The following is a 24,639-nucleotide window of genomic DNA, read 5'->3' on the forward strand; positions in this document are numbered from 1 at the left end:
CTAGTAATTTCATCAAGGTACCCGAACACATTATCAGTGTGCCCTTGGCCGTATCATTTGAGCGCGATGGCAGGTATGGACGCTGTTCGCCCATATCTGGGCAGGGGCGCCATCACAGGATCTACGCTCCAGTCGATCGAGAAAGCGGTGGATGCGGACTTGATGTCGGCTTCGGTCTCGAATCCAGAGAGTGGGGCTATAGTAGCGACAATGCGGAGTCCGCAAGCCAGCCGTAAGCAACCATCAATATCATTCTTAGTCCACTAGCATGTGCACTTACGAAACACAGACTTCACTACTGAGATAAGGGCGATACTTGAAAGCAGGATGGTGATGACAGCCATACCAAGTGTTGAGAGGAGGTAATGTCGTCCCAGGTGTGAGTATTTTTACTCAATGCGAGCTTCCCTGAGGGCTCCGGACAACTTCAATTTATAGCGAGAAGCACGTTGAAGCCACGATGTGAGTTCATTGTAGCTTTTGACGAGTAACACAAAGAAATTTGGGTCTTGTCTATGACGTTTCAGCTCGCGGCTCACGCTCCACTGCCAAGTTATTGTACACAAAGCAAAGTAGCTCGGTGAGTGTTTGCGGGGTCATCTTAGTCTGCAGGTAGATTGCAATATCTGGACACTGGTCAGAAGAAGTAAGTATCGACAAACGGGTCATTCTCGCCAAAACATTTGGACATGCAGGCACTAGATTAAATGCCCGTCAGTTATCCAGTTCATGCCAAGCTGCATCGACAGACCGCTGAGGGTAGATAACGCTAGCTATCGTCGCACAATGCCGTGTAGACTGCTTGTATGCCGACCGAATTTTCTCTCTAGTTAACGAACAGAAGCCCTCAACACTGTTCGGCTTCGCCCCCGCTCTGCCAAGTCCAAGTCATATGATAGGACAAGAAGCCAGCTGTAAGATAAGGATGTGGAAGCGAGGGTAACTTGCGGTGGCGTTCATGGTTTTGTGGTAAGTGAATACATTCGTATATGCACCGCACCGATGTCTTCAGAGCTTACGTCGTGATAGCAGAGGGGCCTGGCATATTTTGACAATGCTCTTCTATCTACTCCAGTTATTGGATATGCGGAGAGGCCAGGGTCACTTCGAGCTCTGCTTTCTGTGAGTTGTCGCTCATGCTTTCACTATCGAGAAGTCTCGGCATCAATTGGCAAGCCCATAGTACGGTACGGAACATTTCGTTATCGCGCACGAATCGCATCGCATACTTGGCCATGAGTATAAAAACGCGAGTGCCATGCAGATTATGCAACCCAACAGTGGTATTACTTCTAATCCTCTGTCATGGGTCTCATTGCAGCTGTTATTGTGAGTGCACTAGCCATTCTCAGCTTCGCGGCTGCTACGCAAGTCACTCTTCATTCGACGGGTACAACCTTCGTTCTCGGCAACGTGTCATATTTCGCGCCCCCATCTCCAGTATCTCGGATTGGGTTTTTTGGACTACCAGAGCTCCTGAGTCTGGTTGGCAGCTCCACCGGCTCGCTCGTCCCTTTCTCCGTGATCCCAACATCCGAATCAGACTTTGATGACAGCGCACTTGACGTAGTGGCAAAAGCCTGGTCTGCAAGCGACGATGTCTGGTCCACATCATTCATGACCGGTATGCGTTGCATTGTCACGGATGTGCCCATCTAACGTACATGTGTCAGGACTCTATATTAAGTACAATGGTACTGGTCATAAACCCTCGGTTTCGCTGTCATCTTCAGCCAAGTCAAAGTATGCCGTCAAGTTCCTTACATCTTCTTCGAGCTACTCCGGCGGCATCGCTCTCACAAACAGTCTGCCCTCTGGTCCATATCTATTAGAACCAGCAACAGGCAACATATTTGAAGGTTTGTTCCTCCTAAGCAATACATGAACTGCGTCTGAGAAGTGCAGCATCTAGTTTATCGTCTATACAACGACGAACAGCAGTCCTTCGTGTATGGTACTGTTCCCAACGGGAACGGTGGATTCCAAGTGGCATCTGCCAAAACTTCTGGCGCTGCGACCGAGAGTATACCAGTACCTTCCCGCCTCTATTTCACACCCACGGCCGAGAAACCATTCGCTGGCTACCGCCTCGGTGTGAAAGACATTTACGATGTACAAGGCTTGCATACTGGCTGTGGCAATCGTGCATACTGGGCGCTCTACCCGCCAAAGACTCAGACTGCGCCTGCCGTGCAACGTCTTCTCGACGGTGGGATGGTCCTCGTAGGCAAGACGAAGAGCTCACAGTTCGCGAATGGGGAAGTTGCCACGGACGATTGGGTCGACTTGCACGCGCCGTACAACCCGCGTGGCGATGGATACCAAGATGGCAGCAGTTCCTCGACAGGCTCGGGTACTGCGATGGCGGCGTACTCATGGTTGGATTTCGCTATCGGGAGTGATACTGGAGGGTCGATGCGCGGTCCTTCCGGTGCGAATGGCGTCTTCGGCAACAGGCCGTCCCATGGTGCAATCTCTACGGATGATGTTATGCCTCTCTCCCCTGAGCTTGACACACTTGGTATCTTCTCTCGGGACGCCAAGCTATGGACACAGGCAGGCCACTGGTGGTACCAGAACTTCACCTCGGTCAGTCGTCGGTTGAACTCGTCCGCATCGATTTTGTACTGATCAAGTCGTAACTGATGCGTAGTACTCCCAATACCCGAAAAAGATTCTTTTCCCTGTTGATTCGTTCGGAAGTAGCTATCTGGCCGAACCTCCTGCGCCTGGAACAGTCGGCGCGACATTCAACGCGTTCATCACCCAGCTCGAAGGGTTCTTGGGGACGACGCGCACCGAGATCAACTTGACCACCATGTGGGACAGTACAAAACCGTCCAACGTATCTTCTACCCTCCGGGAGTTCCTGAACACTACCTATCCGACGCTCATTACTACAGACCAAATCGCCCTCCTCGCAGAGCCTTTCTTCAGGGACTACGCCGCGGCTACCGGTGGTCGTAAGCCATTCATCGACCCTGCCCCCCTTACACGGTGGGATTATGGCTGGTCACTCCCTGCTAGCGCTCATAATGAAGCTATAGTGGAGAAAACAACATTCATGGACTGGTTCCAGAAAGAAATCGTGCCCGGAGGCGTACCAGATACATGCTCAGATGCTATCTTCCTCTACCCCCAGAGCTCTGGTGGCACAACCTATCGCAACGCATACCCAGGGTGAGTGTGAACCGGTGTCCTGCATTCGCTCATGCTCACGTACAACCGGTTTAGACCTCCTACTACACCATTCGGATTCTCTTCAGGCCGTATTGCTGTATTCGCTGAGACCCCCGATATGGTGGTGCCTGGTGTGGAGCCTGTAATCCGCTCTGCGTATACTTGCTAACCCTCCTTCACGACAGTCGGCGAGGCGGCGTACAATTCCACTATTACGGGACAGATAGAATACCTGCCCGTCACCTTGAGTTTCATCACGGCAAAGAACTGCGTGAGTCTTTGGTATGGTACAGTATTCTGCAAGCCATTGCTGAAGAATTTTATGTTGCAGGACTTGATGCTTTTCAACCTCTTTGCTGCCTTGCAGGATGCGGATGTCATTAAACCCGTTGTGACGGGATCGAGAGTTTTTGAAGTGCCTCCGACCACATACATATCATAGATGCTAGATTATCTGCTCAGACTTACAAGAATTGGCGCTCTCGCACATTGCATGTTCAACTTGAAGTGCATGCTAAAGTGCCTAGATTACTCTCCAACATTGTGATTAAGAGAGTCCCACCACACCCAGAGTCGACGGCGTCGCTGAGAGCCTAGATCCTGGCGTCAGTATTAATTCGCATATGATAAAATGCAGATGCCGCCCACCTTTCCGTCTATAGGTCGAATCAAATGCTGCAGATCAGCGCGGATCACGTCAAGTTTATGCCCAATTTAAGATCGACAGCGCCATCTCCAATGGCGCACTGGCGCTGCTTGTGCGCTCTGCTTAAAACCCCATACCGGAATAGTCTACCTGAGAGTCGACAAAGCCAAAATCGCCACAGATACGCACATAACAAGGCGAGATACGATGCCAATGACAAGAGATAAGCTAAATATATCGAAGGGAAAGTTGTATGGAACCATGTCATCTTGGTCGTAAAAGTCGTAAGAAGTCATAAAAGGGTCTTACTGTCGAGAAAGAGTCTAGTGAAGACCACACTGAAATCAACGAATTTAGATAAGAAACCTTCAAATCGAGATCATCTACTCACAAGTCACTCAACCCCCAACCCTCAAGCATCGCTCTCAACATCTTTCTCGTCCTCGTTATATTCCACTCCAACCCCGCAACATTGGCACACCACAACGCTAAGCAGGATCATCCCGACCCATAAGCAGACGACCGCCGCGAGTATCATCCACACAGCTGGACCCCAGTTGACATAGTACGAGAAGTCCGAGAGCGCGGATATCTTGATTCTACCGATGATAACCAATGCGAGATCGGCGGCAAACACAAGGCAGCCGAGGATGATGGTGAGTATAGTTATGATGAGGGATATGATGCACATTGCGTGCGACTCGAGGAAGAGGGATGTGAACATCCCAACGAAGGAGAGGCCGGCGCAAACTGGGTGAAGCACCAAGAGAATCGTCAATACTTCCACCACGTCGTCCACAAGGTCTGGATATCCTGTCAGGGACAATATGCTCTCCGGAATGGTGTATCCCAGCCTTGGCCCGTAGCAATATTCGAAGCCGGGGAGTACACTGTATGCACACAGACCCCAGACGCCAAATTGTAGGTTGGTCGCGACGCCAGATGCAACGTCACCATCTTCCTCGTTGAACTTGATTTCGAAGAGAAAGATAGACTTGATAATGGGGGTAGAGAGGGCGACGAGCAGGTATAGAAGGAATGAGATGAACAACAGCACGCAGGTCGTGATGGAGATGCCCAGGTGACGAGCGAGCGGGCGAGGTCGCTGGTAGTTCAGCTTCAGGGCCATTGTGGTGTACGTTCAACGTAGGGGTATCGAGAGGGGAGGGGCTGTCGCAATCCTCCTGGGAGCGACGAGGGCCTTCTGAGCCTCAGTAGCGTGTGGTACCCACGGAGAAGGGGAAGCATGCCACTGGCAACAGCATTCTGCTGACAGCCTGTGCAGCACGGCAAGAGATTACTTGATTTAGCATATGGCACGAGTGAGATGTATGAGATAGCCAGTGATATTACCGTAAGCTGTAGGACGAACGTTTCTGCGATAGAAGTCTTCAGGATCCATTCTGGTGGTCAGTCATTCAGGAACGTGGGGGGGAAATACTCACGGTCATACTTGCCTTCGCAAGCCCATCCTGGAATCCTCTGGTGAACGCCATTTTATCTAGCACTGAAGAAAGTCGTAGTCCTGTCAACATAAGCATAAGTCGGAGTTTGAGAGTCAGGTTCAGCCCACGCATATTCGGCTGATGTACATCATCAAACTCGACTCGGAGCCGGGAGAGCCCTTCAGACTGATCTCAGTAGTTTGTATTCAATCCAAATTCTTACTCTTCGGGCCAACATTGCGATTGGACTTCGTAGTAGTAGTTGAAAACCTTGAAGCTGGTGGTGTAGTGGGCGCACTGGCACAGAGCCTACCAAGATCCGGCCCTGGAACCATTCGGCGGTTCGGTTCGACTTGCATCTGCCGAACCGAATCGTCGGTTCATGTTCCAAGCCATGTCGGAGCCAAGCCGCAGCTTAGTCTACCGCCACTTTCTCCCGGCGGCAGGTATCCATGAACGCGTTTTCTGTCCTTACCAGAGGCAACTATGCCTCTCAATTCCCTCCTCGGCCAAGCCGGGCTGAAGCTCGGGCCCCTGGTTCTTGAAACACTCGTTAAACATTACCTCGAACGCGTACTGAAAGAGCGCGGGGATGGGGTGACCAAGTTGAGCCAGGATGAGTTACTGTACGATGAGGCCTTCCATATTGTCAAGGTTGGTTTGTCCATTCTAAATATTGATATATCATCCTAACGACACTGCTTGCAGACATTTATGGAAGCGGCAGTCAAGTGGGTTTTTGGGATATCAAAAGATCGACGAGACTGACTTCGATCCAATAATCCATTCCAGACACACTGTAGAAGAGCTGCAAGAATTTTCAAATACTCGCACTCCAACGCCACCATGGACGCACATTGTACGATTGACCGTCCCTATGACCTGTTGCGATGACGCGGCCACGTATCTCATACAAGCTCTGGGTGGGGAGGAGGTTACGAAGCGGATTGTCGGTGGTACTAAATGGTGGCAGGTTCGCGGGATTCGCGGGTGAGTCATTTTCCTGCGCGCACAACAGCTGTATGGACGCTTCGCAGCATCGACGCAGAATGGTTAACGGCCAAGAAGGATTGGGCAGAAGCTAAACGACGGCGCAAGGCGCAGCAAAAGGAGAAAGGCAAAGCTAAAGATGCGCATAAAGCGGCTACGAGCGACGATCTCGGACAAGAGATGCCTGCGGTGTATGATCCCGAGATGGATAAGATGCGATGCATCTTGTATGCTCACGGTGGTGAGCAGCATCTTCTCTGGCACATTGTCTTATCGTCAGAACATTATATGTAGGTGGATACTACTTTGGTAGTATTGACCAGGAAAGGTACAGTCTTGAGCGCTACGCCAGGAAGATTAATGGTCGTGTGTTCGGTACGCGCAGTCATTCTGTCAGCACATTGAGAGCGCTTATACCTGTCATCTAGCAATAAATTATCGACTTGCCCCCCAGTACCCCTTCCCTTGCGCGCTACAAGATTTTCTCGCCGCTTGTATGTGCTTTTGACATTTGATTTTGTCGTGTGTCCTCGATGTTGATCGTTGCTTTCACAGATTTGTACCTCATCCGGCCGCCTGAAGGCGCCTCGCATTGTCCTGTCAACCCTGCACATATTGTTGTGGCCGGAGATTCTGCAGGAGGAGGCCTGTCGGTATCTCTCTTACAGGTCATCCGTGATTCGGGTTTGCCGATGCCAGCAGGCGCTGTACTCATATCACCATGGTGTGACATGACACATTCATTCCCCAGTATACATACTAATACGGCCACCGTACGTTGTATTTTTGTCTAATTTTCCTTATTTGACGTTTTGTTTGAGCAGGACGTTCTGCCGCCATATGGACTGTCATTTCACAAGCCCAGCACGCTCTGGCCACCTCCACCAGACGAGCTCACATCCAAGATGCAGGATAGCATCCGCAGTCGTGTCCGCGAGGTTGTACACATGGGTAGCAGGCCTACAAGTCCAGACGCAGCCGATCGCTCCGTGCAAGACCAGGGACCAGGATGCACCGATCACCAGTTCCTCGATGCACATAGCGGGGAGACGTTGCATCTAGGATCTACGGCGTCACTGCCGGACTCGTCTACGTCCGTACGGAACCAGGCCATCTGCCTTCAGACACAATCCGGGGAAGTTCTGACGATAGACAGCCAACTACAGATGTACACGCCAAATTACTTGCTGACACATCCTCTTGTCAGTTCTGCGCTTTCGTATTTGGGTGGCCTTCCCCCACTGTTAGTCATTGTGAGCGAAAAGGAAGTCCTCAGAGACGAGATCATATATCTGTAAGTGATTTTACGTCTGTTCAGTGGTCGTGTGGCTTATTCTGTCCTGTGTGATAAAGCGCTCACAAAGCTGCCTATCCGGATAAATATCGCGTCAAAGAGGAAACACGTAAAATGTATCCTGCTCTAGACGGAATAGAACAGCGGTTTGGTCCTACGAAGGTGCATCTGCAGGTATATGACGGTGAGCTGTTTTCATAAGTCTATTATTAGCACCTGATTGTCGTGTGTGTGAAGATGCGGCTCATACGCTCCCCACTCTATTCGCGTTCACGACTCCGGCCAAGTATTGCTATCGCGCTATCGCGACTTTCTGCAAGTATACGACGGGCATGCTCCCTACGCCGTCTTCGATCATTTCAGATGACGTTCCTATCACCACTTCGCCTGTCGAGAGCCCGTCTCGCACCCCAGATTACCCATTGTTTCCTCAGGGCCACTCGATTAGTTCCTCATCTCTGATGCCAACTAGTCAGTCCTCGTCGTCTAGCATCAGCGATATCAGTCCGCGCTTGCGTGCGCCGAGGAGCGCGATCATCGAGCGTGAAGCTGGTCCGTCCTCGAAAGGCAATCTGAGAAGAGTAGTAAGTGCAAAGATTCATCGGGCAAGCGTTTTGTTCCAGTGGGGAAACGGGCAGTCTTCAGGGGTTGCCGCGGGGGAATCATCCCAATCAAGCGATGTCGCTGGGCCCCGTTTCTCCACCCTGTCAAGGCGAGAGAGGGGTCGTACTGCGGGAGAGCCATCTGTCTACGATAACGGGCTGGTATGTCACATTGGCATTACTGTATGTCCTGATGTTGATATGTGGCGCCTCTTTTTCAGGATATCATGATTCGGGAAAGGATCTCGACAGATGGGACTATCCGTGCCCTCGAAGCTGAGGAGGAACTTCCCGCACTTGCGTTCCCCGCCGAGCTTATTGGAGTAATGTCTGAGCTGGTTGCGCGCAGGTACTTTGACGGGCGAGCCAAGTTCGCGAAGAAGTTCGCGAAAGTGGAAAAATACATTGAGGAGAAGCGTCAGCGGAACTTGGTACGCGCGCAGAGCGACACGATGCGGAACATGGCACATCTGCAGACGTTTCTGAGTCGAGATGAGAAAGCCGTCCACAGACCGAGCGGCCAATCCCAGCCGCCGCGAGGCATCCAGGAGGGACTAATGGCCACAGGCAGCTGGCCGTGGGCGTGGGCGCTCGATGTGGGCGAGGAACCACCTCCGAGCAGTATTGTCGCGCGCAGAGATACGGGGGAGGCGCGGCGATTGGCGAGGATTGCAGATCAGGCGTTCCTCGCGGACGAGCACGTGATCAGCGGTAATAATCTCTGGTCAGTCTTGGTAGAATTCCTGACGAAGACTCCGGACAAGCACAACCACGGACATAAGGACAAGGACAAGGACAGCGACCCACAAGGTCAGGTAGATAACAACGATGATCTCATGGCCGAATCGAAACAGGAGCGGCGAGGATCGAAGTTCACGCGATTTCTGTCAGAGCGTAGAAAGGGTCGCGGTAGAGATCACTCTGAACATGCCAAGGAGTGACGGAAAGTGAGCTGTCTAAACCTAACCCTATTCGTGTACTATTACTCATTTTCCATGGCCGTGCTCTTCAGTCTTATAGTAATTGCTGCCACTACTTTAGGATTGGATTCAAGGCTTCTTCTGCCAGTATCCTTGTTATACAGTAATACTAACCAGTAATGCAGCTAGTGCCTAGGATTGGATACATGGATACGGGTTATCGCTCCTGACTCCGGCACTTAAATGTGACGACTAAGTACTTATGTGTCTGGTAAGTTACAGCGGACAAAGTAGGGGTACTCGGCATATCCCCGCAGTGCATATGCGAGATTGGATAGATTGCTGCGAATGCTGGAAGACACGCACTGGCTAATGGTATCCGCTCTCTTGCGGCCAAATTCGAAGCAAAGATAAATCCTGAAATTGCAATGTATGGCACCTCCACTTTTACAAGCGTGAGATGGTATACAAACTGGGGTAACTGCTGTGCCCGTCATGGTAAACGTCATTCACATGCCTCTGGGCTCCTTTCTTTTGGGGCGCGCGGAATCATATATAACCCCCGTACTTCTTCGACGGCTCTCAAGTGCTCCTTTCTATCGTTCTGCAACCAACTCGCTACAAACCAAGCTTCATATATTTCTTCAATGGCTTGCACTTGTCAGAACAACTGCGGGTATGTGGCTCACCCGACTTGCGTCATCTTCATATATTGATGACGTCGTGCGGCTGGTGCAGCGCTTGCGGACCAAGTGGAACCGGCTGTGCCTGCACCAAGGGACAGTGCAACTGCGCCGACTGCCCTAACAAGACTCATTCCAGCGCCGTGCGTGCCTCCGAAGCTGTCTCAGCCCATGTTCTTTAACCAAAAGACATATTAGTGTTCTTGTGGTGGCAGCGGTGTGGACTGCAACTGCGCTCAGTCATCCAAGGCCTGTGCCTGTTGAAAGACAGTAGGCCACCGCGCCTGTCCTCGGCAGGGATCGCTCGCCCTTCGCTCATCGCCATCTCATGGTGTTTTTTGTCTGATGCTCGATGTAATTGTACGAGTGGATGTATGACAAGTCAGTCGGACCGCTGCAGTGCGGCCGTACGTCAAATGTGATGCTGTGCCAATCGTTTCGTATTTGGGAGTCTATGTCACTGAGTTTGAGATCAAGTTCCGAGGCAAATGTGCTCATACGTTCATCCGACTTCAGGAGTGCGGAGACAAACCATCACTTCATTACTTATGTCAAGCTCTTTTTCTAATGTTATATTAAAAACTCTTTGATTTATTCTCCGGTACGCACCCTTCGCCGTCAGGCTCTAAAGTTCCCCATCACTGAGCGAGTGATATTCGAGGTGCCTGGTCGTCAGCGTCTCCCATGAACACTGGAGCAGGGCCAGGGTACTAGTAGCGCTCGGGATCGTTCCTCCACGTCCCCAGTCTATCATAGATCTAGCTGGGAGATACTTACTCGCCCAGGTCGCTACGGATCGAGAGGCCGGCGACGCTCGCCGGTAGCCAATGCGCTTCCTTATACCTACACATTGTATAGGGTGAACGCGTTCCGCGCACATTGCAGAGAGCGGGCTACCGGGAGTTCCAGTCTCATTACTGCGCCGACAAGGTAGCCGTACAGATTATGAGGGTGTTGGTTGGGTACCGTAAGGCCGTCTCCGATAGTACTCTGACCTTTACCCTGCATTTTACTGCGCCCAGTTGAGTAATACAAGAATAAAAGGAGAGGGTAAAGGACTTCCATGTGTAGCTGAGAGCAGTAAACCGATGGTTTTCTTATAAAAACTCAACATCATTGATGTATTTATGTATTTGTTTATCCAAATGACATCGTTATATAATTGGCAGCAGTTCGGACTGTTGTCCAAGCGAGGACTCTCAAAACCATCGTTTGGCGTGACGCAGCGTCCCGATGGCTTTTGGCCCACCGGAAACGCCCTAAAAATACATTTTTTCGGTTCGAAAGACTGCGGACAATACAGGACAAAATGCTATATGGATAGGGAGGGATGGTGGGTATGCGAAAAGGGATCTGGCGCGATCCGTTTGTTAGCCACGAAAGAGAGTGCGCTCTCCGAGCTCGAATTAAAAAAAATATCTGGCGGGATCCTTGAGGTGCAAGAAGGAGAGTGCGCACTCCTATTTCCTCTACCCGCCAGGTATATCACTCTTTTTTGTCGACCCCCTGAGTTCCGTCAGCCTCCAAATCGGCTCGGCAGGCGGGAGCCTCCAAAAACGGAGGGTGTCGTACCGGCCGCGGTACGAATCATGTCTCGCTGGTCGCCCTTACGGTCAAGCAGAGACTGTATCTCTCCAGTACTAAATTCCATTCTGGATGGTCCTACCGGGCGCGGTAGGTTTGAGAACTTGTAGCGCGTCGGCCCCACACCAATTAGATTTGCGAAAATTAAAATCCAAGCTCAATTATTGAAACTTCCATTAGGGGTTAACTCTTACTATTTAGTATCCTGAGCTGCTCCCGATGTTGTACTGACGCTCAGTACCTTGTGCAATTTCATCAACAACACGCCGTGACTTCGACGGGACCGCGACAGAATTTAGCGAACTTGAAGATGCGTCAATGATGGCTAAGCCCATTACGCGACTTACTTGAACGCCAGTGGATATACGGTTCCTCGTTAATACCTCATGAGAGAAAGCTCTCGGTTCCGCTGGGGAACATGAGTGCGTTCGCCAAAGACCATCTCTGCATCATGGAATACGCGATAACATCCCACTCATTATTCAGCCTTCACGTACACCGGCCTGATGCCACTTACGGTCAAGGCGGCATACTACTAGTCGAACGGCCTAGATTCAGTGTCGGCGTCCGATTCTTTCAGCGCCGCAAAAACATACATAAAGTGGAGGACGGGATGCTCTGGCGGGCGCCAACGTTAGTCGTACTGGTATCCGTCCTTCTCGCACGCCTTCCTGATGTTTCCGCAATGTTCGCTTTCCCTGCTGAGTATCTGGGTCACGCTCGCAGTCTATGTTGTTAGGACTGCCGCGAGTGGGGAGCAAGTCTCCCTGACCGGCGGGACGACCGCTGAGTCGACGCGTAAGTTTTGCGGGAAGTTAGCGGGAAATGGCTCAGATACGCGCATAAATCGCGCTTCAGGATTGGAAGAGCCGTTCTTTTGGGCTGAGCAGGGTTGGAATGGTCTCACGACGTTCGCGGGCGCACTACCATTGCGATGTTTCGGGGCCGATGCAGGGGTACTTTTCGATGTAGCCGTGCTTGGTATGAATCTCCCACTCTCCATGTCGTGTCTTTGTGTGAATTTCATGTTTCCCAGGCGCGCCCTTCGACACTGCCACGACATATCGTTCAGGGTGAGCTGACTCGTTTGGTCCGACGAAGAATTTCTGACCAAACCATCTCTTTTAAGGGCACGATTTGGTCCTAATGGCATACGTCAAGGTGCCAGACGTCTCGGGATTTCCAGAATCAATGTTCCCATGAAAGTGCGCGTCAGCGAGCACCTCGAAGTGGTCGACTGCGGTGACGTCCGTGTGTGCAATACATTCATAGTCACGTTCCAGTTTCTGATGAAGGTGCATTTTAGCTATGGTTTACATAGACAACAAAGTTGCTCTGCGACAACTCGAGCTAGCTAGTTCTGCCATCCTCTCCAAGAAGAGCCTTCGCATTTACGAGGGAGAAAGTATAGCAAGGGACGGGAGTTTCCATCCTCGGATTCTGACGTTGGTAAGTCATACGCCTAAACTACTAGGGCGTGACATTAGCAATTCTCGCGCATGTAGCCTATACAGTACTAATGTTGCATATTTACAGGGCGGAGATCACACTATCACACTGTCGATGCTACGGGGCATGGCTCAAATATACGGTCCGGTCAGGTCGGGTGTGCGTTTCATTAAGTAGGACGCTGAGGCTGAGATTTCATATTACTACAGCGTCGTTCATTTTGATAGCCACATTGGTACGTCGCTATATTATTGTACGTATGCGGCGGCCTGGATTTGTTCTACTCAGATACTTGGAAGCCACGAAGAGTGGTAAGCGGTTATAGGTATGTAATGCATCATAAGCTAATCCTTGTTCACACCAAGCCCGATGGACCGTGGCTTCCAGATGAAGTTGGTCTGCCTGTAAACAATTTTGTGGTTTGTTCCACTCATTCTCATTCTACAGGAGATCCCAGTGACACACGATAATTACTTCTGGCACGCGCACGAGGAGGGTCTCCTGGCGTCAAATCACTCTAATATCGTACGCGACATATCACCACTAACTTCATGCAATATGTCTCACATCATTCCAAATATCTCCAGCACGTGGGTATACACGGTGCGCTGGACAGCTGGCAAGACTACGATGACGATTACGAAGCAGGCTTCGTGATCATCCAGGCTGAGGAAATAGAAGATATCAGCTACAAGGGCATTGTAAAGAAGATTAGAGATGCGGTTGGAGACAACCCAGTATACAGTAAGCGATACCTTAGAATGCTACACACGTGGAACTAGATCTGAATTTATGGAATAGTTTCATTCGATATAGACGTGATAGACCTTGGGATGGCACCTGCGTGAGTTCATTGACCATTTGTTGATATAATTGGCTCACAATCTCTGTTGGTAGCACTGGGACGTGCGTACACCTATCCCTTCTCATGGAGTCGTTGTAGCTGAACATTGCTCTATAGTCCCGAGATAGGCGGATTCACTACTAGAGTATGACTTCAATCCAATCTTCGTTTGTGCGCATTGCTCACTTTCAGTGTAATTTCATCCATTATAAGGAAGTGAGAAAGATTCTTCAGGGCTTAAATGGCCTCAAAATTGTGGGCGCAGACGTTGTCGAAGTTGCTCCGGGTGCGTTTATCTGATCGCTATCCAATCGATAAATATACTGACTGATATGATTCGCATAGGCTACGATTCCCAAGGTATGCTATCCGAAGGCTGTTCACGAATTTTTTTCTGACCAATCATTATTTCAGCTGAGATTACGCAAATCGCCGCAGGGAATATTGGTTGGGACATCCTCGCGCTAATGGCGAAAACGCCACTCGTGGTATGATGGCAGACTGGGTGACTCCGGTTTCCTAAACAATTTGTTAACCGACACTAGAAGACAAGGTAGACGCAAGGATGTGCGATATATGTAGAGGTCGTAGGTGAGTAGATCTGAAGATGGTCAAACTATAATATGACCAATGTCATGCTCAATCGCTCAATGCTACATGAAGCTTCCGAGAATGTCTTACGATTTTGAATGCATGAATGATGCAGAATAAATGACATGTCTCCCGTGGGCACTGCAGTTTTCGTTCGGTACAAAAACCCAGTGTCTTCCCTGGGTCTCCGGAAAAATTTTGGTCAGCGACGGACGAAAGTCTTGCTGCATGAATATTTTCATTCCTACCTTCCACGCGTTTTGCAGCTTGCTCAGCAGAAGTCGCTGCTTTGGCGCGCCTTCAGAGTTTCAGTCGCTCAGACGACAGAACCTCGGATGTGGATGACTTCACTCCTTGTCTAGTATTATCACTATGAGCCACAAAGTTAGGTCTTTCCCAGATTTGAACGGGTTTCTCTGGAGGTCTGCTCTGTTTGTTGTTTTCTCCCCGGGATGCTCACGGTCACTTCCTGTCCCAATTGGTCTTCTTCACTCCCCAGCCTCTTATCCATACGCTTACTTGGCGTGACCGATTCCTGTTCTCCAACTCCGAGATACCAGTTCAATGAAGTAAGACATGAGCATGCTTGGCACACATTCCGTACTCTGCCATGAACACTCATAAAATTTTCTGCCAGCGTCGCATGCACCTGGATTGCGGGCGGACCCTTGAAGATTTCTGGTCAGTCTATCCAACTCGGCACGAAGCAACTGCATCCGATTCAATATCAACATTGTTCGTTCCAGTCATCTGCTGACAGCTCGCCAAGTCGCACGTTGTCATTCAGTATTCTATGTCGGACATTGTTGTGCGGGAAATGACGGCACCCTGGCGGCACCGTGACTTAGCGATGCAGAAACATGGTCGATGTATGTTATATGCCACTTTTTGTCGTTGAGGATGCAGATAATTGATGGCCGAAAAGGTGTTAGGGTAGCAATCATACATTGGAATGGTGAAAGTCCCTGCCACTGTCATACAATGTTGTAAGGATAGCGCTCATTGAGCCGATGAAGCACAGGGTTGCTGAGCAGTGGTATTACCAGCATCTGCAAGTATGCACTTAGCGCCCTCGGGTACCTCGGGCAGTATGCTCGCACATTGACCCGGCAAGCACTTTTGAATGGGTTTGAAACTAGACCTATTTGAAAAACACCTTTCAGCGGCGTTCTCCTCTCCAGCACGCCAGCCCATGAGCTACGACGTGATCGTTATCAAATAAAACTTTAGGGTCGAAGCGGTCGCGTAGAGTGGCACTGTGACTTCCAAATTGACGGAGACTTCAACAACACTTGAGCGCTTTAGACAGGACTCAAATAGACAGGTGTAGTATGTCTTCGCCCTACACTTGGTTGCATATCAGTCTTCCCAACAACCATGGAGGTGTCATTATCGAGCACATTCAGTGTCCCAAGACAGCTAATGGTTACATACGGTGAGCGGAATTTCGAGTCGCGAACAATCTACTGATCTGATACAACTGTATGGTAGCACGCAAATATGTTCTTTCTGTGTTGTCTTCTGGGATACGACACGGTACACTGGTAATTTTAGAATCTTCAAAAACGTATGAGTTTGGCCAGGGCGACAGGGGAAAATCTACACCTACTATTGTTGTCGTGAGCGACTCGTTTTGGTTACGCTTGTTTCTGTACGTATACAATATATTCTAACATACTTAAGTGTTTATCTGCTGACGTATGCCATGCAGGAGGAACGATTTAGGCTGTGAGCACTCTCTTGCTATGTAAGCCTAAGTCTCAGGATCTTTGGTATCCAGTCTCCGAGTCGTATATGTTGGGCGAGATAGAGGTCGAGCATCTAAGGCCTATCCATGATGTATGTTCACTTCATCAAGTCGCACACATAATCTAACAATGTGGTAGCTCTGGCTTGACAATATGACACAGCTGGAAGGACTCTCTACATATGCCCACATATTCTACTCTACGTTGACCAAGTGGACAAGCTACATACTAGGCCAATCCATTTCTCAGGCGAAGCTGAACGCGGTGGCTGGATACGACGAATCGAACACGCTGTTCAAAGTGAGTGCTGACAACTCAAAATGAATGAGGGAATAGCTCGCTAATTACACACCGGAGGCATTCCTGAGCGAAGACATGATGTGAGATGCTGTGGAGCTATATGTGTTCTGCTCATTATCGAATTTACACCTCAGGTACTCGTCCGCTCTGTTTAGCGACGAAGAAGGGGGTGTCTATGGAGATATGGAGCTTAGGAAATGCGGCAGTCGCGACCTTGAAAACGCAGAGATGAGGAAAATCCATCACTTTTTGCGACGCGCTCGGATCCGAAAGGGCGATCGTATCCTGGAATTTGGTTCTGGGTGGTGTTCAACAGCCATTGAGGTGCTGTTCTACCTCCGTCATCCTGCGATGCACGTATATTTTGACCTTTATTAGGCCGCTCGCACATATGGGTGCACAGTGGATACATTGACACTTTCGGTGGCTCAGAAAGCATTCGGCGAGGAGCGCATCCGGGAGGCGGGACTGAGCTCGTTAATCACAGTACACCTGCTTGATTATCGCAGTCTTCCCGCATCGTTTGAGAAAGCATTCGATGCTTTCATTAGTATTGAGATGCTTGAGGTTAGATCACGATCCAAGGCATGGTGTAGATGCTAAAAGGAATGCATACTAGCACGTTGGGCCACGATACTACGAAGAGTACTTTCGTATCGTCAACTGGGCACTCAAAGTAGATCGGGCAATCGCTGTGATATCTTCCTCTACCATGCCGGAGAGCCGATACGATAAATACCAGTACGCGAACATCCATGGCCACTGCATTCAAGACTGATCTTCTGGGTTTCAGAGCTCCTGATTTTGCGCGCCAGTATCTGTGGCCAAATGGCACGCTGCCTAGCGTGACAGCACTCATCACTGCGGCGCAGGTCGGTTCTTCCAGTCAGCTCAACCTAGACACAATTGAAAACCACGGGGAACGTTAGTGATTCCTCGAAGCTCGCTGTATGCAGCTATTGAACGCTTGGTTTTCGACAGACTACGCTAGGACGTTACGGGAGTGGGAACAACGTTTTCGTGCGAACGTGGATCGGTCAGTTATGAATGCCGTGGCGCAAGAACGACCGGATTTGGCCGAGGCTTCGCGGCTCGAGTCCTTCAGGAAGAAATGGTTATATCTCTTTTCTTACGCTGCGGCCGGCTACGAAAGAGGATACGTCACTTGTCATATGTTGACATTTACAAGAATAGGGGGATCTGTCTCTGGGTAGAGATCCTATCAGCGGCGTCACGGCGATGTCGATGAGGAACAGCACATACAGTAGTCGTGCAAGTTAATACAGAATGACGTATTTGCGCCTAAATTTTCTGCCTCAACGCACCTGTACAAGACCGTTGAGGCTTGTTCCCAATTGACCAAAAACATGGGGAAGTAGTTCCACAGGAGGTATTCTCTTTCTGCTTGTCAACATACAGGAAGCCACCAACGCCGCTACAGCCGCTAATCTTGTGCATTCGAGCGTGATCTTTCGTGCTATACTACACGTCCCTTCCTTCGATCATATCTACTGACACTGCTATTATTCGACCCTCCAGTAGCGTGACTAAGGGATACGGCAACCCGAAGGCTACCAATTCGTGTCAGATCTAGCTGTACCTTGTTCTACAGGGCGTCGATCATCAGATGGCCAAGTTAATCTGCGAGGTAGTGTACACCGACTCCGAGTCTTTCAAGCATGTTTCTAAGAGTAACTCTGACCCGGTGCGTCACTTTTTGTGAGCAAGAGCCTGCTTTGAATTTATATATACCATGGATTACGAGTCTTATTTTGCATGTTTCTTGCAGTCTGACTCGTTTTAACTGGTCTGAATTTGTTGCGTAATACTGATCATCGAACTGAACACGCGAGGGTTCTCCAATCTGTGCATGCCAGAGTACAAGCGGCTTCAGCATGCACCGGGGACCGGCGGCGACAGAACTATCCCAGGCAGTTCGCAGGCTCGTTCGACATTTACCGGCGGCGGCGCCAAAGACCTGATGCATCGTACCCAGACGTGTCTTTGACACGAGACCAATGCATCGGATGGCATGATCCCGAGCCGCATAATGACCAGCGCATTCGTACTGAGGAGTAACTTTGATTAAAACTACCTCCGAGTCACCCTCCTCGCCTGACTGGTTAGCACCTTTGTAACTTGGGCTGTGTGGTGCTCGTAACGGACCCTAGCCGCAATGGCCGCGCTCTGCAAGTGCAGCAGAGTCGTACAGCGCGACCTCCAAGTTACGCCCCCTGTCAAAGGCTTCCTATCGCGACCGACGCGCCGATGCAAATACTTCTGGGCCACTGTCAAGATGTCAGCACTCTTCACACCAGTCATCACCACAGACAGTGCTTTTAGCACCAGCTATGATCACTGAACATGTACCTCAACCTAGCCTGACTCGGAGGCCCCTCATAAGTACCCTGGCCTCTCCCTTGCTTACCGGAAACATGGCGACGCTTATGCTGCGGGCAAGATGACTGTACTATGATTCCAGGAGAGTTGTCTTGTCCTCTTCACACCCCTCGCCGCCTTCTTAATGCTGATCAGCAGTGACATGTTCTAAAACGTTGTCTGTCCAACCACTGATTTCTTCGCATAGTGTGCCATGCCTCTCCTGCAGCTTTATATATGCTGCCCGCCCTGCTCGATTCAGGCGGAAAGCGATGGTGAAGCCCCAGGCATTCGTCCTCGTGGCTCTGCCGCTCGCAACTGCCTCTCATTGGCCTTATAATCGTGCTCGTATTCTCAAATCAACGCGGGAGCGAGGTCTCGTGCCAGAGCCAGAGCCTGAAGACCTCTTCCTCACCTGGTTTCGTTCTGCAGTTGCAGCAAACGAGACGCTACAGGGCCCGTTTCGTGGTAATGCCATTCCCGAGTATGTGCAGTCTGTTGAGGAGCTCTGGGAGCACGTTGAATTTCCTGAGGCTCCAGCTGATGTCCCTCAGGAAGCACTGAGCACATCTCATGTGGTTCCTTCGCAACAGGATGCGTTTCAGCTCTTTTCCAAGATTGGTTACCCTGTTGACCCCATCTGCATTAGCGACAAGGCCAAATGGTATTATCGTACCGTAGATGGATCTTGCAACTGGATGGAAGCTGGGCATTCCGATTACGGCCAAATTGGACGCAAACGAGACCGGGATTATGGCCATTACACTTACCGCGATGGTATCAGCGAGCCGCGAGAAGGCCCCAATCCACGGGCTGTCAGCAATGCATTTTTTCAACGCAAGAAAAAGATATACTACGAGCACACCCCCGTCTTACTCGGACTTATTGAGGTACGCCCACTCTTGATACACCGGAAAACAATCATTAAGTCCCTGGTCAGTTCATCATGCATGATGTAACATACAGTGAGGACTCGTCGACAGAATTCATCGACGTTTCAGTCCCTGAAGACGAAAAGATTTTCCCACTCAATACAACCTTCCGCGTCTGGCGTACGGAGTTTGTTCCTGGTACGGGGTCGTCGCACAAAAACTCGCGCGAGAATGCAAACCAGGCGACGACATGGCTCGACGTTAGTGCTCTCTACGGTAGTACCATTGAAGTATCGCGCGCTCTACGCTCCTTCGATAAGGGCAAGCTGCGCACCTCCCCCGGGAACTACTTACCGTTCAATTCCGATGGTCTTTCGATGCGTACACGACCTGGTGTAGATGTCAGGAGTCTGTTCGCTGGAGGAGACCCACGAACCAATGAGGATTGGATCATGCTCGCAATCCATACTCTACTCCTGAGAGACCACAATAGGATGTGTGACTTGCTCGCGGTACGGCATCCAGAGTACGACGATGAGCGCATATACCAGACGATTCGACTTGCTATGGCGGCAAAGTTCGCCTTAATAGCGAATTCCTACCAGATGGCGTACTGGCAAACTTCTGGGAACGATTCGATGCCCTGGCCGCGCGATGATGGTGAGTGTGTATTGTGTACCTAAAACAATATGGTGTTGAAGTAACGCGGATTTGTGCAGGATTCCCCCTCTATCGCCAGATGTATGGCACTGACGCTTTGCACATCAATCCGGTGCACAACTATCCGTGGCCATTAGTGACAAAAGGTGGTAAACCGATGGTCGCATCAGCGGAAATGGCGATCGTGTATCGCTTCCATGAGTTCATCATTCCCTCCTTCCCGCTCAAAGACGCGAAGAACAGGACGATACGCGAGAAGGATTTGTTTGAAAGTGCGTTCGACGCCAAGGGTTTCGTGGAAGCTGGGCTTGAGAACGTGTTGCGCGGTATCGTGGCGACAAATATACCCAATTTCAAGTCCGGAGTTGACGAATCGTTTAGATCTGCAGGGCAGTATAGAGGCAAGCCGTTTGATATCGTTACATGGAGTATCGTGCACGAGCGAGAACAAGGGTACGTTTGCCATGACTATATGCGCGCTTTGTTGACCCTTGTCCTTCATATGCTTTGCAGATTGCCCACTTTCAATCAATATTTTCGCGCATATAATAGTCACAAGCCTGCAGTTGAGGTTCCCATCCGACAGCGTTTTGAAGACTTCTCCACTGATTCTGAGGCTGTCGCGAATCTCAAGCGACTGTATAAGCGTCCAGACGACGTTGACCTTGTCGTTGGATGCCAACTCGAAGAGAAAATGTTCCCAGGGACTACTGTGCCCAGCTCAGCCCTCATCATCAGTCTCTTCAGTCTCTTTGGTCTGGGAAATTCCGATCGCTTCTCTGTCGGATATGCCATCATGCGCTGTCTCCTCGTCGACGCTCCCTGGGACTGTACGCCGAGCAACGCACTCGAGGAGCTGCTCTGGGAACCACGCCCTATTCAAGGCTTCCCGCGAGCGCGCTGGTTCGACACATTTTGGCTGAAGGAGCTCGACTTCCAGGCTCATGGGACAAATCTTTTATGGAGGCTGATCACCGAGAACTCGGATGTGAAGTGTCTGCAGAAGAATCCCCTTTTCCCATACGACCCTGAGACGAACCCGGTATTATGCGCACTCGAGAAGACGAAGACGGACTGGAAAGAGATGCTCTTGATGGCTGCTGAGGTTCTGAAGTTTTTGCAAGAGCATAACAGGGTTCTAGTGACTGCGTCGATGGCTCTTCCTGTTATGCTTGTCGTGTGGGTGTTGCGTCGTGAGATCCGTCCCAGGGAGCCGCCATTAATCTGGAAGTGGCCAATCCTGGGTGTGGCCTTGCAGTTCAAAGCCGACCCCACGGTGTTGATCAGCGAAGGCATGAAGAGGTGGAACGGCAAGGTTTTTGGACTGGAATTAGCTAATACCAGACAGTTCATCCTCACCAAGCCCGAAGATGTGCAGGCTATCGTTGACGATGGGCCATATGAGGTCAAATTCTCGTTACATGACTTCCTTGCTAGCGTTGACATTCCTCTCATTACCGGCGACGCAAACTTCGCGACTGACCTCCATACGAAGATCATTCGAGCCCATCTTCACGATGAAGCGACGCTTGCTGGGTTTGCAAAGACAGTCGAAGACGCGGCGCATTCCTTCTTCGCAGCACATCCGCTCGTGGCGCGTGACCGGACCTCAGAACATTATGCAAATCTGAATGATTATCTCTACCAGTACATCGTGTATGTGGTGTCCCGCTGCGTAGTGGGTCCCGAAGGCTTCGACAATCCCGAGCTATTAGAGGTATTCCTGAAGTTCAATGACGATTCTGTCAATGCCATGGGTTTGGCTACGCTCCTACCCTCGTTTTTGCGCTTCATTGCTCGCCGACCCATCGTAGCAGACTGGAAAAGAATACGACCGATTCTTATGCCTATAATTGCAAAGCAACGCCGTGCTGGCAAGAGCAAAGACATCAATTTGCTGAACTTTGTGCTCCTCGAAGTTGAGGATGACAAGAAGGCGTCGGACATGCTTAGTCTGCTCGCGTGGATGGGACTTACGAACTTACAGGCGTCGCTGACGAGTACATTCTTCGACATCGTTAACCGACCTGGGTTCCAGTATCGGATCCTTGCCTCGCTTGGGGGCGCATCGTTGAAGAGTCTCTCAATGGCCAGGACGGAGCAATGGAAATACCTACGTAGCGCAACGCTTGAGTCTATCCGGCTCTCTGGACCCGCGACGGGACCCGCGCGCACAGTATTGCAGGCATTCCAGCTGCCCTCTGAGCCTGGAATATACATCCCGAAGGGACAGGCCGTGTCGCTATCGGCTTACTATCACCACAGGGAGCCAAGCGCATGGGGCAAAGACGCAGGATTGTACGACCCCGACCGATTTGTCGAACAGGATCCGCCGATTGGTAGCGACCGGTTCATAAGCTTTGGTCCTGACACGCCCCACCTATGCCCCGGACGGTGGTTTGCATTGCAGAGTATTCAAATTATGGTGAAGGAGATGTTGCAGCGGTATGAATTTGTGCAGGATCGTGTGTTGAGTGATGCAGAGAAGTACAGGTACAGTGCGGGGGCGGTCTATCGGAACCCGGTAGGTATGACGGTCAGGAGTCGGGGATTCAATCATTGAATGGCAACCGTGGGTTCGGTGGTACCTCTGTTCTTTGGGAGATAATTCGGGCGCGAGATATGGTCGTTTAACGCAGTGTTTGAGATCGCAGGTTTCTATGTCATGAATATTGGAGAAGTTCAGTCAGGCAACCGATGTTGTAGTTAATGTGAGAAGATCCATTCTTGCTGTAAGAGCTGTCTGGAATTTCGAGCGCATTCTTTGACGGCAGCAAGGATTGTTTGAACCTTACAACTGCTTCATGGATGCAGCAAGATGTTTTTCGTGTGCCGTCAAACATAGTTGCATAAATGGAGTAAATCAACTTATTACATAGTTGACACTGTCTGAAACGTCATAGCCCTCTACATCACAATTTATACACAGGCACCTTGAACACGCTCGTTCATCACGGGTTTCGACCGCTAGCAAGTCCAAAACTCACCGAGTCGATTGTCCTGTTGTGCTATCGCATTAACGAACCTCAGCCAGGAACACAAGCCTGAAAATACGAGCGATGAGCGGAGATCAACAAGGAGAAAGGCTGTTCTAACGCACACCAACGAGACCAAAGATGTCGGTGTAGCATGATAATCCCGCACAGCACTGAGCGAACCCAGTAGTCGTGCAGACATCGCCATCACCGGAGCAAGGCGCGGCGGGGATGCTTGCCTGCGGGTCCGGAGCGGGGGACGCGGATACCACGCTCGTGGCGATGGCTAATACAATGAGGACGGTGGGAGGGACAGAGAAACGCATGGGCTGGAAAACGGCATGAGAATACATTGCTCTGCAGATATGAAACATCCTTGCGCACTGTATGTGTAGATGCTGCCGCTAGACTGCAAGTTGGGCTGCTGCTGAGCTCAGTTACCCCCGGTTGGATTTTATACCTCGCTGTCAGCTTTGGGAGCTGGAGGCATGAGGGAGTTCGACAGGTACAATCGTCAGCTGGTCTGGTCTTAACGGACGCCGAGAGATGTAGGTTATTTGATTGAACTTCAATCCCTATAAGCTCCCGGCGAAGGTCAGGCAGTCAGGGAGTAAGTTGTAGTGCGTAGGACGGACTTCTAATGGGGATCATGAGGTCATTGTCATCATAGCCTGCAGGGTGAACGTCCAATCACCATCTGATCAAGTCATGGATTCAAATACAAATATTGTACCTATATTCACGGAGGACACAAAGGCCACCTATGCAGATTCCCTTCAACTTGTGCAGCGTCAGGCTCGCAAATGTGATGTCCACTGCCGGAGGAATCACACCCTGCATGGGTAGTTGCACGGGAAATGCACAAGGCATTGGTTCGGGAAGGACAACGGACTTTTTGTACATCACCTTCTCAAATACATGTCTCATAGCATGAACAATGAGCCAAATGAGCATATTGGTCCGGCAAAGTCAACGTCTGTGCGCATGATCACGGCGCGCAACGACTGATGCACACGTATGAACCACACGGGACATATGTGCGCGATACGTTGTATCAAATATCATGAAAATTGGAGAAATACGACTGTAGAGCAATCGAATATGCCTGGGCAATATGAACGAAACGCACGAATTTTGAAGCCACGCTGAGCTTCTGATGGCGAAAACATAAAGGGTGATACATATGTGACAGCGATGTAGATGGAGGACCGACGGTGCCTGTTGGAGCTTATGAGGCTCAATTTCATAAAATTGCATGGTGCCGATTGGCCGCATCCACGCCATGGAAAACAATCAGTTATTCGTTGTGTTCTGTGCTCGATAGTTTATGCTCGATGAAATCCGCAAATTTACGGGAAACTTTGATCTACGTCGGTGCTGCCGTGCTGAACGCGAAAAACGTCTGGCCTCTATCGCCGAGTACATAAGGTCAAACACAGAACGCGTTGGACAAAGAAAGACTATGCGATAAGACGTA

At 50.4% G+C, this 24,639-nt stretch overlaps 6 protein-coding genes across 6 annotated transcripts; 5 read left to right on the forward strand and 1 right to left on the reverse strand.

Moving 5' to 3' along the window:
* Window positions 1–1,305: 1,305 nt before the first annotated feature.
* On the forward strand, window positions 1,306–3,622 carry FIBRA_01241 (uncharacterized protein; the record flags this gene model as incomplete). Its single annotated transcript, XM_012323119.1, has 7 exons — window positions 1,306–1,624; window positions 1,674–1,859; window positions 1,913–2,589; window positions 2,654–3,180; window positions 3,235–3,311; window positions 3,366–3,451; window positions 3,512–3,622. The coding sequence occupies 7 exons, from the start codon at window positions 1,306–1,308 to the stop codon at window positions 3,620–3,622; spliced, it is 1,983 nt and encodes a 660-aa protein (XP_012178509.1).
* A 616-nt stretch (window positions 3,623–4,238) lies between these two features.
* Window positions 4,239–4,955, reverse strand: FIBRA_01242 (uncharacterized protein; the record flags this gene model as incomplete). Its single annotated transcript, XM_012323120.1, has 1 exon — window positions 4,239–4,955. The coding sequence occupies one exon, from the start codon at window positions 4,953–4,955 to the stop codon at window positions 4,239–4,241; it is 717 nt and encodes a 238-aa protein (XP_012178510.1).
* Window positions 4,956–5,757: 802 nt separating this feature from the next.
* On the forward strand, window positions 5,758–9,098 carry FIBRA_01243 (uncharacterized protein; the record flags this gene model as incomplete). Its single annotated transcript, XM_012323121.1, has 11 exons — window positions 5,758–5,925; window positions 5,980–6,002; window positions 6,064–6,261; window positions 6,309–6,502; window positions 6,556–6,636; window positions 6,690–6,755; window positions 6,817–7,034; window positions 7,086–7,555; window positions 7,615–7,739; window positions 7,793–8,319; window positions 8,379–9,098. 11 exons carry the CDS (start codon window positions 5,758–5,760, stop codon window positions 9,096–9,098), a joined length of 2,790 nt encoding a protein of 929 aa, XP_012178511.1.
* Window positions 9,099–12,018: 2,920 nt separating this feature from the next.
* Window positions 12,019–14,131, forward strand: FIBRA_01244 (uncharacterized protein; the record flags this gene model as incomplete). Its single annotated transcript, XM_012323122.1, has 16 exons — window positions 12,019–12,325; window positions 12,381–12,417; window positions 12,474–12,595; window positions 12,651–12,793; window positions 12,881–12,950; window positions 13,003–13,028; window positions 13,082–13,104; window positions 13,159–13,189; window positions 13,241–13,318; window positions 13,381–13,537; window positions 13,595–13,637; window positions 13,691–13,699; window positions 13,755–13,782; window positions 13,851–13,923; window positions 13,983–13,997; window positions 14,052–14,131. The coding sequence occupies 16 exons, from the start codon at window positions 12,019–12,021 to the stop codon at window positions 14,129–14,131; spliced, it is 1,242 nt and encodes a 413-aa protein (XP_012178512.1).
* A 1,474-nt stretch (window positions 14,132–15,605) lies between these two features.
* FIBRA_01245 (uncharacterized protein) lies at window positions 15,606–17,490 on the forward strand (the record flags this gene model as incomplete). Its single annotated transcript, XM_012323123.1, has 11 exons — window positions 15,606–15,663; window positions 15,720–15,879; window positions 15,940–15,956; window positions 16,009–16,067; window positions 16,115–16,276; window positions 16,313–16,356; window positions 16,411–16,600; window positions 16,655–16,843; window positions 16,896–17,017; window positions 17,070–17,200; window positions 17,258–17,490. 11 exons carry the CDS (start codon window positions 15,606–15,608, stop codon window positions 17,488–17,490), a joined length of 1,365 nt encoding a protein of 454 aa, XP_012178513.1.
* Window positions 17,491–18,927: 1,437 nt separating this feature from the next.
* FIBRA_01246 (uncharacterized protein) lies at window positions 18,928–22,750 on the forward strand (the record flags this gene model as incomplete). The annotated part of the gene is made up of 4 exons (XM_012323124.1): window positions 18,928–19,545; window positions 19,596–20,187; window positions 20,247–20,640; window positions 20,701–22,750. 4 exons carry the CDS (start codon window positions 18,928–18,930, stop codon window positions 22,748–22,750), a joined length of 3,654 nt encoding a protein of 1,217 aa, XP_012178514.1.
* Window positions 22,751–24,639: the final 1,889 nt, after the last annotated feature.

The sequence above is a fragment of the Fibroporia radiculosa genome (genome assembly GCF_000313525.1).
Source record: "Fibroporia radiculosa TFFH 294 genomic supercontigs, scaffold542, whole genome shotgun sequence".
NCBI lineage: Eukaryota > Fungi > Basidiomycota > Agaricomycetes > Polyporales > Fibroporiaceae > Fibroporia > Fibroporia radiculosa.